The sequence below is a fragment of the Heliangelus exortis genome, chromosome 26, assembly GCF_036169615.1.
Source record: "Heliangelus exortis chromosome 26, bHelExo1.hap1, whole genome shotgun sequence".
Taxonomy (NCBI): Eukaryota; Metazoa; Chordata; class Aves; order Apodiformes; family Trochilidae; genus Heliangelus; species Heliangelus exortis.
This window is the reverse complement of record NC_092447.1, coordinates 5,153,257-5,167,334: the sequence shown is the minus strand read 5'-3', so window position 1 is coordinate 5,167,334 and position 14,078 is coordinate 5,153,257. Positions and strand designations below refer to the sequence as shown.

Here is a 14,078-nt window from a genome sequence, read left to right as displayed (position 1 = left end):
AAGAAAAGAATTATCTTCTTCCATATATAAATTTTCTTCTTCACTGAGGCTCTGACAAGGTCCTGGCAGACTCCCCTGTTTGACAGGCTGCTTTGTGTGAGCAGAACAATCCCTAGCACCCAGGTGGTGCTTCCTCATATCTTTCCAGCAATTGAGAAGAAACCCAACTTTCCTCTGCTGTGGTAACAGGGAACCACAGCACTGTCAGTAGCCCCAGGACAGCACCACAACCCCAGCTCCAATGTGCATTCCTATCTCCACCCCCACCACTGTGGTCCTTGAACAAAGCCAGGTGCTTCTAACCCTGCCAGGAAAACCCTGGTGCCATCCTTCAAGGAGCTGGCAGCCTGGGAGATGGTGGTTGGGGTGAGGAGATAGGTAATTGCCTCACTTCCAGTCCAAGGATTTGTACCTCTGCCTGTGGCAGCAGGGAATGAGGGAAATTCTCATTCAGGGAGGCTCTCAGGCTCATCATTTGTTCCAGGCCAATTACTTACTCTGTGTACGGTGCCTTAAATATGTAAAAAAGCAGAATATAAATATCAAATGTCATTATTAAGTAAGGATTAATTATCTTTCTGGTTAGCTTTCATCAAGGCCTCCAGCATGCATGCCTCAGATGCATTCAGACTTATTAATTACTGTTATTATGGAGAAGTTTGACTGAAGCATTATGTTGATGAATTGCTAATGGGGGCAGGCTTGGAGCAGAAAACCTGGATCTCACCTCCAGGCTCTGAGGAAATTTCACTTGTGGCTTTGAAATCAGGTTAAACTTAAGCACAGCTTGGGGAGCAGCTCCAGCTCCACACACCTCTGGATAGCTGGAGAAGTAGCTGCAAGCTGCAGAGATGCTTAGAGGCAGAACAGCTTTTTAGCTGCAATCTGGTATATTCCTTATTAGAAAAATGAATGTTTACAAACATCAGGACGTTTGTTTGCAACTCAGAGTGCCAGGCTAGGGGGGTTCCTTGGACTGAAGTGGAAATAGAATATGGTGGGAACTGTACCTGGAGCTGGTGGCTCAGGAGCAGCCAGACATTACTCCAAGGAAGCTCACTGGGTGCTCTTTGGAGAACCACAGTAGATTTCAGGGTTGATTTATCCAGAGTTGACTGCTCCTCATTCCTGGATCCTCTGTGACACTCAGGAAATTTTGGCTCTCTGCATTTGGGCTGATTCTTGGGACTATTTCTGGAAGCTTTCAAAATGTTCCAGGAGTGTCTGCCACCTCTCCTCCTGTGCAGAGACTTTGGCTCTTGCTTAGCTGCAACTGTAATGAAAAAAAAAAAAAAAAAAAAAAAAAAGAAAAGAAAAGAAAAGAAAAAGAAACAAAAAAAGACAGATCCCCACCCAAAATCCATAAATTCACTGAGTTCTTAGGTGCTGAGCTGCCAGTGATGAGGAATGGCAATAAAGGGCATGAGACAAGTGAGAGGAGGGTCAATGTCTGAAGTGGTTGATGCAGAAAAATTCCTGGCAAATTCTCTCTCACTACCTCTCTGGCCAAGCTTTGATTGACATGGATGCTCCAGACACTGAAGTCCATACTGAGGTGCCACCTCTGGGCTTGACTTGTTGCAGGGGACAGCTTTGGGAAGGCTTTGTGGCTATGCCTGGAGTTACTTACACCTTGGCTACTCCTCATCAGGAGAGGATCCAGGAGGGGTAGGTGGCTGCTGCCTGCAAATGTACCAACTCCTGTCTTGGAAACTGTCAAGCTGTCAACACAGCCTTCCCAACCTAATTAGCCCACCTCTCTTCAGGCCATAATTAGCTCAGGTGCAATCATACCCTGGCATGGTGCTGCTGCTTCCCATTCTGGAGCTGGGGGAGCTGGGCACAGCACCCTGGTGCAGAACTTAAGCATCACCCAGGTGATTTTTGTAACCTGGGAGTCAAGTGTTTGTTAATGACATGGAGGGAATCCAGAGCACCCAGGAGAGGACTGGAGCTTGGGATCCTCAAGGGACCTGGTTGTTTCCCTTCAACCCTTTCCTTGTTTCTGAGGAAAAAGGGAATTTGCCTGGTATTGATCTTCACAGCTCATTGATCTTCTCTTTCTTTTTGCCTTTCCATCCTTAGTGGGGTGCTTGGTGGAGCACAGACTTCATCTTGGGAAGGCCCTGGTGCAAGCTGCCTCTAAAATAATCACCAAACAAAGCTTAAGGAAGACATTCAGAGTAGATGAGTGCAGTATTTTTACTTACACATTGCCTTGAGTTCTTTTTGTGTTACTGGATAAAACAAGGCCATTACAGAGAAACAAAGTACCTTGGGATGGCAGTGCCACATCTAGGGACTGCTGAGTGTCTGAGCTCCTGGGACATGTGGAGCAGAGGAGGTTTCAATCCAAACTCAGCAGGAATACCTGGGGGAATGCCTGGAAGCAAGGATTCCTTTGCATCCCTCAGGAAGGTTCTGATGGGCAAGAGAGATGCTGCAGGTCTGTGAGCTACATGTGTAAGAGCTATGATAGGTCTGGGAGCTACAAGGCAAAGGATCCCCCTGGCCCTGGGAGGACATCATCTGTCCTGGTGTACACAAGAAGTATTTGGCTGTTGTCTTTAACCACTTGGCTTTCTGGATTTATCAGGTCTGTGCTCAGCTCTGGCTTTGCTTCCACTTCCATGGAGGTTGGTGCTGAAGTCCAGCTGAGATCCGTGGGAATGGTGTGGCTGAAAAATATCAGCTCTGGGGGATTTGTGGTGGAAAAAGCAGATGTGATGCCTTCCTTACTAAACAAACTGGGTATGGTTCAGCTTCTCGACATTTCCTCGCTTCTTTTGCCTTCTTTGCTTCACTCAGGGCTTGCTTCTCCCTTCAGGCTGCCTGCTCCTGCTGCAAAATGAACCTCTTTCCTAAATGAACTCAGCTCCTTCTTGGTTCCCTTTTGTTTTGACACTCAGGAGACATCAGATTCATAGACCTTCCTGAGTCGTAAGTTCATTTTCTTTTATTATTTACCTTTCACTGCAGCCCATTCTGAGTGAGATTTCATTCTGCCTCCGAGCAGGGCTGACCTGCCAAGAGGAGCTGATCCATAAATCTTTCCTTCCTTTTTCTTTCTTTCTTTCCAAAACAGAATTAGCTGAGTTTGCCTGGGAGGAAAACTGTTCTGCCATTGCCGGCAGTCAAACTGTGCAATTAATTAGTGCTTTCCCTTCTCTCTTCCCTCTTGTCTGTGTCTGCTGGGGTTGAAAGGGAGCCAGGGAAGAGGGGGAGGGATGAGGAAAAAAAAAAAAAAAGGGGGGGGGGAAAGGTTTGTTTGAAGTGTTTCTTTTTAATTAAAACCTCAGCTAGGTGATGTGGTGTACCTCCAGATTTAGTGGTCATGAGAAGCTGAATGGAAAGGTCCCAGCAGATGAGTGGAGATGGTTTCAGGTTGGTCTGGTGAAAAGTGTTCCCAGTTCAGAGTCTTTGCTGCTTTACACCCATGTTCACACCTGGGTTAGAACAAGTGACATGCTGTGGATTTATTCCTGGGATATCAGGGGGTTTTTGGGGAGTTAAAATTGACCTTCAACCTCCTGGAGAAAATGGGGTGGATTCTCTGTCCGTGGTGTTACCACTGAAAAGCAAACCAAGGAAATAAATATCTTTGACTACCTTAGACCACAATACATTGTGGATGAATATATAGGGTAGGATGAATATCTAGAATATTCATAGGATGAATATTTTCCATGTAATTAGGAAACAGGAGCTCTTCCAGCCCTGTGTGGCTGGAGTCAGGCAGTTTGTTTCGAGGTGGTGTGGGCAGTGCATGGTGTGAGGAGCAGATCTCTTATTCCCTGTACAGTGGCTGCCAGCACAGCCTGATTTAAATAGCAAAGCAAAATGTTTTCAGATCATTAGAAAACACTCTGCAGCTCCAATGCCCTTTTTATTTTTAGCCCTTGGTTCATTTGAGCAACTGAGCAGCCAGATGTTAGCTTAATGGAGAGGGAGAGAAATAAGAGCTTTCTTGCTGCTTGAAACTGAGACTATTCAAATGCTTAAAAAATAACTACAGGGAAACTTCTGTTGCTCAAGAACCACTCCCTCTGCTGTGCATGGTATGGGGTATGGATTATCTTTATACTTCCTGGCTATATGAGAAGTATTCAGCAGCAAAGTGAGCCTACCCTAGACTTTGGGGTGACTAAGACTACTTTAATAGATACAACTGGGACTTTTCTGTAGGAAACCAGACAGTAAGACACTGCTGTCCCTATGGACATTGAGAGATTGAGCCCTAAACCACTGGTGGCTTCACCATTGGGCTGAGCTGCTTCTTGACTGGTTTGGATGGAAGCAACAGAACTCTTAAGGAGTGTAAAAATTCCTCATTTTTTGGCTTGGGTGGGCTCTTTTTTGTTTTCAAATGCAAAAGGCCAATGGGTCAGGATTCAAAAAGGTGCTTGGGCAGCAATGAAGGAAAACGTGTTCAAGTGAAGCTGTTCTGAAAAGCAGGTATGGAAAGGGAAGAGCACTTCATTTCCATTGCTCCCCATTTTGGGAGACAGAGCATGTCACAACAGTGCTGAGCAGACAAGAGCTGCTTGCCAGCATTTAATTTGTTGAAGATTAAGAAATTATTCCATTCTTACAATACCGTGTCAGTCTAAATATACCTTTGAACTCTGGGGGATGTGAAATTCAGATCTAGCTTCAGATTTCATAGCATTTGGAAGCCAAGACTTCATCAGGGTAAGAACTCTACGGATGGTTTGAGGGGCGTCATCTTAGTCATGTACCTAGAGACAATGAACTGCCTCAGCTTCAGCTACCTTTGACCTTTGGGGTGACTTGTTCCACACAGGATACTCAGCTTGAGCTGTTTTTCTTCAGCATCCTGAAGAAACTGTGGTGGAATGTAGAGCCTGGCTATTTCTGCTTGACTCAATCTGCAGGGAGAGTTAACTGCTAAAGCATTGACCCCCCCAAACCAGCAACTTTGTCCCCAGAAAATACCTGCAGCTTTGAACCCCATATCTGTCTAAATGCTGTCCTTGTCCCTCACCATCCTGTGTCCTCATCAGGCTGAGGGGAGAAAGCTGAGAAGTCTGGTATAGAGTCAGGCTGAGCAGCAGCAGATGCCTTCAGTATTTACAATGGTTTCTAAAAGCACCCTTGCAACTGTTGGTGTCAGACCATAAGGGAGGGCTTCTCTTTGGAGCAGAAATGATAAACAACTGAAGACACTCAGTGTCAACAACCTCATGAATCTGTTTCACCACCTGGAGCTCTGAGCAGCTCAGCAGTTGCCAACCAGTCCGGGCACCAAGCAGAGCAGCACTTGCAGAAGGGCCAGAAGTGAAGAAGTGTCCTGACGTGAGCCCCAAAAATAAGCAAGAGCTGAGCTGCTCTGAGCACTTGGCCAGGTCCCAGCTGCTGAGCACTTGGGACAACCCAGCCCCTCGTTCAGGTGTTCAGCACTTGAAAATTTGGGCCTGAACAACTCCAATGTCACCTGCTTCTTGAACAATCAACCACTGGTTTACCCTGCAAAAAGAGCCGAGTTCTCTCTGCTGATCCTGGAAGGAAGGAAGCAGTCCCTTTATTCCTAATCCTGCATGAGGAATGGAAAAATGGTCTGAAGAGACTTTCCTTTTTGCTGGAGGCAAAGCTGAAGCTCTGGGAGCATTGTAGCTGCCCTCCCCTCACCCCAAGCTGCCCCACATACTGCTACCATGCTATAGAGGGAAAGCAAATAGCCCTGATGCTCTGCTATCAAATCCCTTTTGCTGAACTGCCTCGGAGAGACCATTGTAAAAATCCTTTTGTCCAGAAGTTTCAGTCCCTCAGAGCCTTGCAGGGGTTTCTGAGCTGTGGTGATTTATTATTCCTTAGTAATCTTGTGGTTTATGGAGAGCCCTGCTGGAAATATGCAGGGGTGCAAGGGTAAAAGTATCAATTCAACCAGTGATGGGATGGCCACCCATGTGCAAGGGCAGGAATGAGGTTTCAGGCTGTGAGAGGATGCTTGGGGAATGAACCTGCAGGGGAGCAGGAGCTCCATGCTGGGGAAGTTTGAAGCAGGGCCCCTGCACAGGACTCTTGCAATAGATGTGCCCTTCAAAAAGGGAAGAGGAGCTGGTTATTTAATTTTTTTTCTTTTTTATTTTTTTTTTTCAAATTTGGGTGAAACAGTTGTTCCTTTGGTGGGCTGACAGTGCTTTTGCTGTCCTCTTATGGCAGAAACTGTTGTGGGTACTGGCAAGGAGGATGCAGCCTATGGGAGCAGGATCTGTTGCACTTTCTATGCAGCTGGCTGGTGTCAGTGGGTGCATAAATATCCATGAGGGCACAGTTAGTAGTTTAAAGCAGAGGCCAGTGTGCTCTGTCCTAATTTATGATCTTTGAACAGCCACTGAAGTTGTAAATCAAGGCAGACTTTCTGCCAGTTTACTCGGTGATGCCACAGAGCAGCTTCAGCTGAAAAAAAATCACAGGAAGAAAAGGTAGATAATGCTTCTTGCTAAAGGTTGGTGTGGCAGTTCTGATCTCATCTCTCCAGTGCTTTCTTGGCAGTTCAAGCAGAATAGTTGAAACTTAAGAGAAATATTTTATTTTTAGTGTTGCAGAGAAGTGGAGGAGAAAGCAAGGCTTAAGTCCTAGTCAGTAGTCACACGCTTGCTTTAAATTCCCTGTCCCTTGGGACTGAGTGTTTTGGCAGCAGTTTTCCAGGCTTGCTTTGTAAGTGGATTTTGCACAACTTGCAGTGGCTGTGGAGAGGAGCAATGACCAAGGAGCTGCTTGGGTCTCTGATGTACCCCGTGCTCTGCAGCTCAGCCAGGACCCGATGGATGCGCTCGCATCCCTTCTCTCCAGGGAGGAGGGAAAGGAATACAGGTCACCAGCAGGCCAGGCTGGCAGCTCCTTTCTTCCACTCTGATGAGTTATTCACCAAAATAGACTCGTTGAGGTCTGCAGATCATTATTTTCATTAGTGGTGATTCATATTTCAGGGTTTCACAATCCTCCTGGTGTAACATGTTCCTTTCCACGTTTATCTCCTGATCTCGGAATACTTGGTGTACATTAAACTCTGGTCCCTGCTTTACCACCAGTGAAGTAGGGAAAGAAGATTGTTCCCATTTTGCAGATGAGGTAAACTGAGGCACGGAGCAAGAAAGTGACTTGCCCAGGACTCCCTGAAGTCTAGAGACCTGTCTTGCACTGAGAGTACATTTCCCACACACGGCCCTGTTTCCCTGCCTGAATTTTAAAGGAACATTTGTTTTCCTGGGGCTAAGGCTGAGCAGCAATCTGTCTATAGCTATAAATCCAAAGGTCTGATGTGAATCAGAACTTCCTCTAGTGTTTGGGAATGTTTAGATTTCTCATCCCAGACTGGCCCTGACCTGAAAGGATTGGAGCAGAACTGCTGGTTTGTTTTTTAGGGCTGGTATCAACTGGTCGTTATAAGATGGAGAGTTAAGAGTTGGAGAAAAACTCTGCTTCCCATCTCTTCATCCTTATCTCTGCCTGTAGAGTCAGCAGGGTCAGTATAGACAGCAGAGGATGCAGGTTTGATTCCTCTGATTTGTTCATTTCTCTGCTTGGGGGTGAGGTGGATTGTGACCCAAATCCATTGTCTGACACTGCTGAAGGGAGGTTGGGTGATGCTGTGAAGGGAACCCTGTCCTCGTGTCTGTAGAGAAGCAGAGTTGCATGAATGGGGGCAGATCTCTTAATTTGCTGAGTTTAATCTCTTGTGAATCTCTTGTAATTAGATTGCTTCAACCATGTGTGTTTTAAACTATTTAAAAAAAAAAAAAAAAAAAGAATCAGAAACACAGATCTTCCTTTCCCTATCCTAGGGGAATGTACATCAGGACTCCCAGCCCAGGGAAAAAGAAACACCTGGGATGTTTCATCTCCTGGCAATGTGGGAGAAAGAACAGGTCCAGCAGTGTGCCCAGGTGGCCAAGAAGGCCAATGGCATCCTGGGCTGGCTCAGGAACAGCGTGGCCAGCAGGTCCAGGGAAGGGATTCTGCCCCTGTGCTCAGCCCTGGGGAGGCCACAGCTTGAGTCCTGTGTCCAGTTCTGGGCCCCTCAGCTCAGGAAGGAGATTGAGGTGCTGGAGCAGGTCCAGAGAAGAACAAGGAGGCTGGGAAGGGATCCAGCACAAGTCCTGTGAGGAAGGGCTGAGGGAGCTGGGGGTGTTGAGGCTGGAGAAGAGGAGGCTCAGGGGAGACCTCATCACTCTCTACAACTCCCTGAAAGGAGGTTGGAGCCAGGGGGAGGTTGGGCTCTTTTCCCAGGCAACTCTCAGCAAGACAAGAGGGCACAAGAGGTCTCAAGTTGTGCCAGGGGAGGTTTAGGTTGGACATTAGAAAGAATTTCTTTCTGGAGAGGGTGATCAGGCATTGGAATGGGCTGCCCAGGGAAGGGGTGGATTCTCCATCCCTGGAGATATTTCAAAAGAGCCTGGATGTGGCACTCAGTGCCATGGGCTGGGAACCACGGGGGGAGTGGAGCAAGGGTTGGACTTGATGAGCTCTGAGGTCCCTTCCAACCCAGCCAATTCTAGGATTCTATGATTCAGAGAAGGGAACTGCCTTGCTCCTGGTCACTGGGCAGAGCCAGGGCAGGGTTCCCTCTCTCCTGCCTCCCTCCAGTGCTCCCATTACTCACCTGCCTTTTCTCCCTCTGCTTCCTTCCCTGCCAGGCTCCCCTTCCCTGAGGACGTATCCCCTCATCTCCGTCATCACCAGGCAGCCCTCCCTGGTCCCTCACCTCATCCCAGCTGCCACCAGCTCCCGTGGATTGCCAGCTCAGAGCTCCTCGGGCTCTGCCAGCTCGGAGGCTCCCACCAGTGAGCCCCAGGCCAGCAGCGAGTCGGAAGCGGAGCAGCCGACCCCGCGGTTAAAAAAGCCACGTCGGAGCAGAACCATCTTCACTGAGCTCCAGCTGATGGGCCTGGAGAAGAAATTCCAGAAGCAGAAATATCTCTCGACCCCTGACAGGTAAGTCAGTCTCTTCCATTAGGCAAAGGGATGAACAAAAGGGCTGCTCGGCTGCTCCTGGTTGGGTTGTGCTGCTCCAGAGGTGCCTCGGCCATTGGCCAAGGACATGGGGGGATGAGCAGGTTCAGGCTGACTTTTCCTGGGATCAAAGGTGACACGAATAGATTACATCCATGGAGATGCCACCTGGTGATCTATGTGCTTGCTAGCAGGCATCCAGGCTCAGGGACAGGCAGTGTACAAAGCACAAGGCTCTCTCTTTCCCATTCCTGCTGCACACGTGGAAAAAAGGTGCAGCTTGTTTCTCCTGGGTTCTGTTGGTGGATGGCTGTGTCTCTGTGGCAGCTGAGAGGTTGGCTGAAGCTTCAGCTGGCTGCTGAACTGGCTCTCATCTAGCAAACTTGGGTAGGAGTTCAATGAGAAGGTGGTGGCCTGTCCATCAGCTTGGAAACCAGAGCCAGGGTCACAGGGAGCTGAAGGCTACCTTGTCCTTGTGAAGGAAAAGGCAGGTTCTTAGGGACCCCTTGGTGCCAGACAGACAAACCTAACCAAGGAGGGGCTTCAGGTTTTTTAAAGGCTTTGAATCCTACTCTGTAAATTTATATTTCAGAGAAAAACCCTATCCAATTTCTATGGAGTTTGTATACCTAGAGAGGGCTCGAAAAATCCACCAGACCTTGAACTCCTATGGTTTCCAAGTTCCTACTGGCTCCACACAGCTTCCCATAACCAGCTGCTTGACAGCCTTGATGAAGCACTTGAAGCTGTTAATTAATTTTACTGTGTGACTGTTCCTTGGCTCTGTACCTGTTGGAGGCTGATGAGCAATTCCTGTCCATGTAGCACTTCCCCTCTCTTTGTTTCCTGGGATTTACAGGCAGTGCTGGTTACAGTAACCTGTGTGGCAAGAGATGGTCACCAGCTGCAGGTGATCCAAGTGTGGTAAGACATGTGGATCAGGGCAAGAAGAGTTAGGCAAGCAGTGTTTGTGTCTGTCACCTCATGGCTGGAAACGTGATGGAAAAAGCAGTGGCTTGGGAGCTGTGTTTGCTCCTGCAGCTTTTGGCCTGGACACAAGATGGTACCACTGGGAGGACGACAGAAACACCTGGTTTGTTAGGAGTCAGGGAGCAGAGCCCTGCAGGATGATGCCTCTGCTGGATTCTGCTCTCCCAGGAACAGAAATGGGAGCTTGATGGCAGTGGGGCATCTCCCAGGGGTGAGGTGGTGGCATGGGCAGCAGGTCTGGAGTGCAAGCAAAGGGAGGGAAAAGCATGAATCCAGGAGGGTGAGTGTGAGCAAAGAGAGCTGCTGGGGAGTAAATACAAAAATGAGTCTGATTGCCCCAAGAACCCAGCTGCCACAACAGTTTGATGATGAAAAACTTGGCCTTGGTGGATCTGTTTCCACATTCAAAGGCAGGGAAATAGTTGCCAAAGAGTTCACCCAGTCCAGAACACCTTTGGACACTCTGCCTTCCAGCTGTCCCACCTGTAGGACTCGGGGGACTCTGTGGATTCCTCTGAATCCTCTGATTGAGGATTTCCAACTCCATCCACTGTGCAGCTCCGTTTCCCAACCCACCAGATGCTCAGTGCTGTCACCTCCAGGGAAGGAGAAAGTTTCTCTGAGCTGTGTTTGCTTCATATCCTGGGTTTTCATCTTGAAATAATGACTCTTTTCAGATGGACTTGCCCAGGTTGGGGATTTGTGGAGGATGAATCGGGATTATGGGCTCCCTGCCACACATGCCCTTGAGCTAAACACACAAATAATAAATTCATTTATAAGCCTTAATTGCCCATAATAGCATAATGCAGAATAAATTAATAGATAAAGATATCCTGCTCCTCTGTGAGAAATGAGCAAGTATTATTATCCCCATTAGGGAGGTGGGGAAGAAGAAATAGGATAAAAAGAGCAGCACTTTCCAAGACTGGGGTCTTGGTCTCTGACTGTTGGGTTTGGACCCCATGGACCTGTTTTTCAGGGCTCTTCTTCTGCAGCTTTGGATTGGCAGCAGTTGTGTTTCAAAGAGGACAGGAAAACTTCTGCAGCTTCTGGGTTTGCAGTGGTCACAAAGAAAAGAGAACAGAGATGCTCTTACAGAAAAAGCAGGAATAGGTGTTTTTTCAGGCTCTCTTTACATCCTAAATTCACCATATTTACCACTTTGCTCTGAGTTTTTCTCAAAACAACAGGTTAGACAGACACATAACCACCTTTGCTGGTGGTCCCACTGTTCTGTGCTCTTCCAGGGAATCTGAGGCTGCTTTTTGTCCCCTGTAAACTCGTTTCCTTGTCTGTTTTGTCTCCCAGGCTTGACCTAGCCCAGTCCTTGGGGCTGACCCAGCTCCAGGTGAAGACGTGGTACCAGAACCGTAGGATGAAGTGGAAGAAGATGGTAAGTGGCCCTGAAAAAATAGTCTCAAAAGAACAGATTTGGAAACTGAGCATCATGTCAGTGACCTGTGTCTCTTTATACCAAATTTTGTTTTATTTTCAATCACTATTTTTAGAGATATACTCTTTAAAAAAAAATAAAAATATTAAGACTGCAGCATCTATGGTGGGCCAGAGGGACTGTAGGAAGTACATAAAGCAAAAGGATGAAAGAAATTAGAATAAACCAGAGGGAAGAACCAAAACATCTCCCTCTGCAGTTTTGGCATTCCCATGATCTTCATGCTGGTGGGGTTGGTTGTATGTACAAACAGAAAAGGTTGTAGTGCTCCATGGAAACCAGTGGAGCTTGGAGAACTAATAGCATGAATTCTTGCTTTTCATACCCTTCTTTTCTCCTCATTCACTTCTTGTCAGCTTCATGGCCCTTTTCCAGTTAAAATGCTTTTAGAAAGGACAAGTGGTCTATAAATCCTGGTGGGAACCATGATGCTGTGGCATTCCCCAGTGGAGATGTTTCTGTATCCTGATCTGGGAGAGGGGATGCAGTTTTGGGCTGAACCTTTGGCTGTTTGTTACAGCTGCAGAAGTTCCTGCCACTTCCCCTTGGGATTAGGCTGGGTATAGATCTTTGGAAGTGATGGGGTGAAGGCAGAGGGAGTTAAACACAGGAGCAGACCTGGCTTGCTGACTCCCCTTTCACTCAGATGAAATGGGATTTTAATACAGGTCTAGCAAAAATTAAAAATTTAAAAATATTTCTGAAATCAAAGAGGCTGAAGGAGAGGCAGGGAGAGGAAATCCTGCTGAAGGTTGATCATGGTTCTTAGGCTCTGAATAAAGTGAAAACTCAGGGAGGGAACTGAATTCTTCATGAAATCTTCTGTCTGTAGTGTTGAGGACCCCTAGGTTGGTTTGGGGCCTCATGTAGGAACTGACCTAGAGACCTCCAGAGTCCTGGGTGTCCTTGCTGGAGATGTTTGCATTTCATGTTCTTTATATCATGGGTGAGCTCGTTCCATGTGGGTAGGACATTTCTTTGAGGTTGAACTGGTGCCCAAGTCTGGCATGAACTCAGAGGTCAAAGCTGAGTTTCATCCTTCTCTAAAGGATGTTTGTTCAGACTGATCCTGATGGTTCATCTCTTTGCTCCAGGTACTGAAAGGTGGACAGGAGGCTCCAACAAAGCCCAAAGGACGTCCAAAGAAAAACTCCATTCCCACCTCAGAGGAGATTGAAGCAGAAGAGAAAATGAACAGCCAGGCCCAGAGTCAGAGGCAGGAGGGATCTCAAGCCCCAGAGGAGCCTGAATTGACAGAGGAGAAGCCAGAAGTCTCCTTGGAGACAGAGAAGCCTCCAGAACATGTAGCAGAGCCCTCCTCAGAGGAGACTACACCATTAAGTTAAAAGGGAAAGCAAGGAGGCAAAAGGGGAAAAAAATAAAAAGAAAAGAAAAAAAAAAAAAAAGAGAAAAACCAAAACCAAATATATATATGTATATATATATATTTAAATATGTATGTAATTGTGTGTGTGTACATATATATATAAATATATATATATATATGTAGACCTTGTGTATAAGTCTAAAGATTGGTCACTTTGTGCCTTTGGGAATGAGCCATCATGGGCCATGGTGGAACAAAGATGTCCCCTGGGAGCAGTGCCACCCATCCCTCCAGCAGCAAGCCTCAACCTCCCCATGCCTGGGCATGGAGACCTCCAGAACTTGTCAGGAAAACCTGAGATGAGGAAAAGAGAAGCCCAGGGCCCCTTCCACACTGTGGGAGGCAAATGTGTAGAGATGGGACTGTGCTGGAGGGGTCATTGTGGTCACTTGGCTTTCTCCTTGCCTTTTAATTAGTGCAAAGGGATGGAGGACTTGGATCAGGGACAGCAAAGAAATGGAGAGCTGTGATAGCCCCATTTCAGCATGTAACCAGCACTTATTTCTGTTAGGGAAGGGCCCAACTTGGGCTGGTTTAGGAAGGAGTTCAGACCCACAGGTTTGCTTTGGCCCAGTGGAAAGATCAAAGCATCTGAAGTGAGATTGACACCCGGGTCAGCATCCAGATTTCATCTCTTGGTTGTTTGGGTGCTGTGTCTGTGACTTTGCAGTGATCCAGGAGAAAAAACTTTGGAAGAGTTGAGGGTTTGAGTCTGCTCCAAAAGCTTTGGGATGCTTGGATCTGGGAGCTTTTTTTTTTTTTTTTTTTTGCTTTGGGCCCACTTCTAATTTTTGTAGGGTTTTTCTAAAGAACATTTAAATGTTTCCAGGGGTTTGGGAAAACGATGGATTTAAGAAGTTGCTGCAGAAAGTTCACGTTTTGTTTAAGATGTGTGCCAAGAATAGATGTGGATCATGTTTCCTAAAGTCTTGTTAAGGGTGCATTTTGCCCAAAGGCTGCAAGAGATGTATTAAGATAACCTTTATTTTTTAATTAAAAACTAAATATCTAAACAAAGCTGTTGTGGCTGTTTCTCTTTTAGAATGCCAGGCAGGGACTTTGCTGGTCTAAGTTTTGCTTTTCTAACAAGAAACCTGGAGAAAATGGGACTCATCAGACTTTCCATACCACTGTGCAAACCTGTTCTAGAGGGAGGAGTCCCTGCCCATGCAGTGGGCTTGGGTCTTAAGGATCTTTAAAGCCCCTTCCAACTCAAACCATTCTAAACTCTCATGTCACACCTCCCTGGGTGGGATGTTGCTGATGCCA

The 14,078-nt window shown here is 47.0% G+C and overlaps 1 protein-coding gene across 1 annotated transcript in view; it reads left to right on the top strand.

Annotated features, from left to right (window-relative positions):
- Positions 1 to 13,826, top strand: part of BARX2 (BARX homeobox 2) — a 33,678-nt gene extending 19,852 nt beyond the window's left edge. The window contains exons 2-4 of the mRNA XM_071769050.1: positions 8,661 to 8,958; positions 11,278 to 11,362; positions 12,517 to 13,826. Coding sequence (XP_071625151.1) covers positions 8,661 to 8,958; positions 11,278 to 11,362; positions 12,517 to 12,768 — 635 coding nt within the window. The 3' untranslated portion in view covers positions 12,769 to 13,826. The remainder of the gene's footprint in view (positions 1 to 8,660; positions 8,959 to 11,277; positions 11,363 to 12,516) is intronic.
- The last annotated feature ends 252 nt before the right edge of the window (positions 13,827 to 14,078 follow it).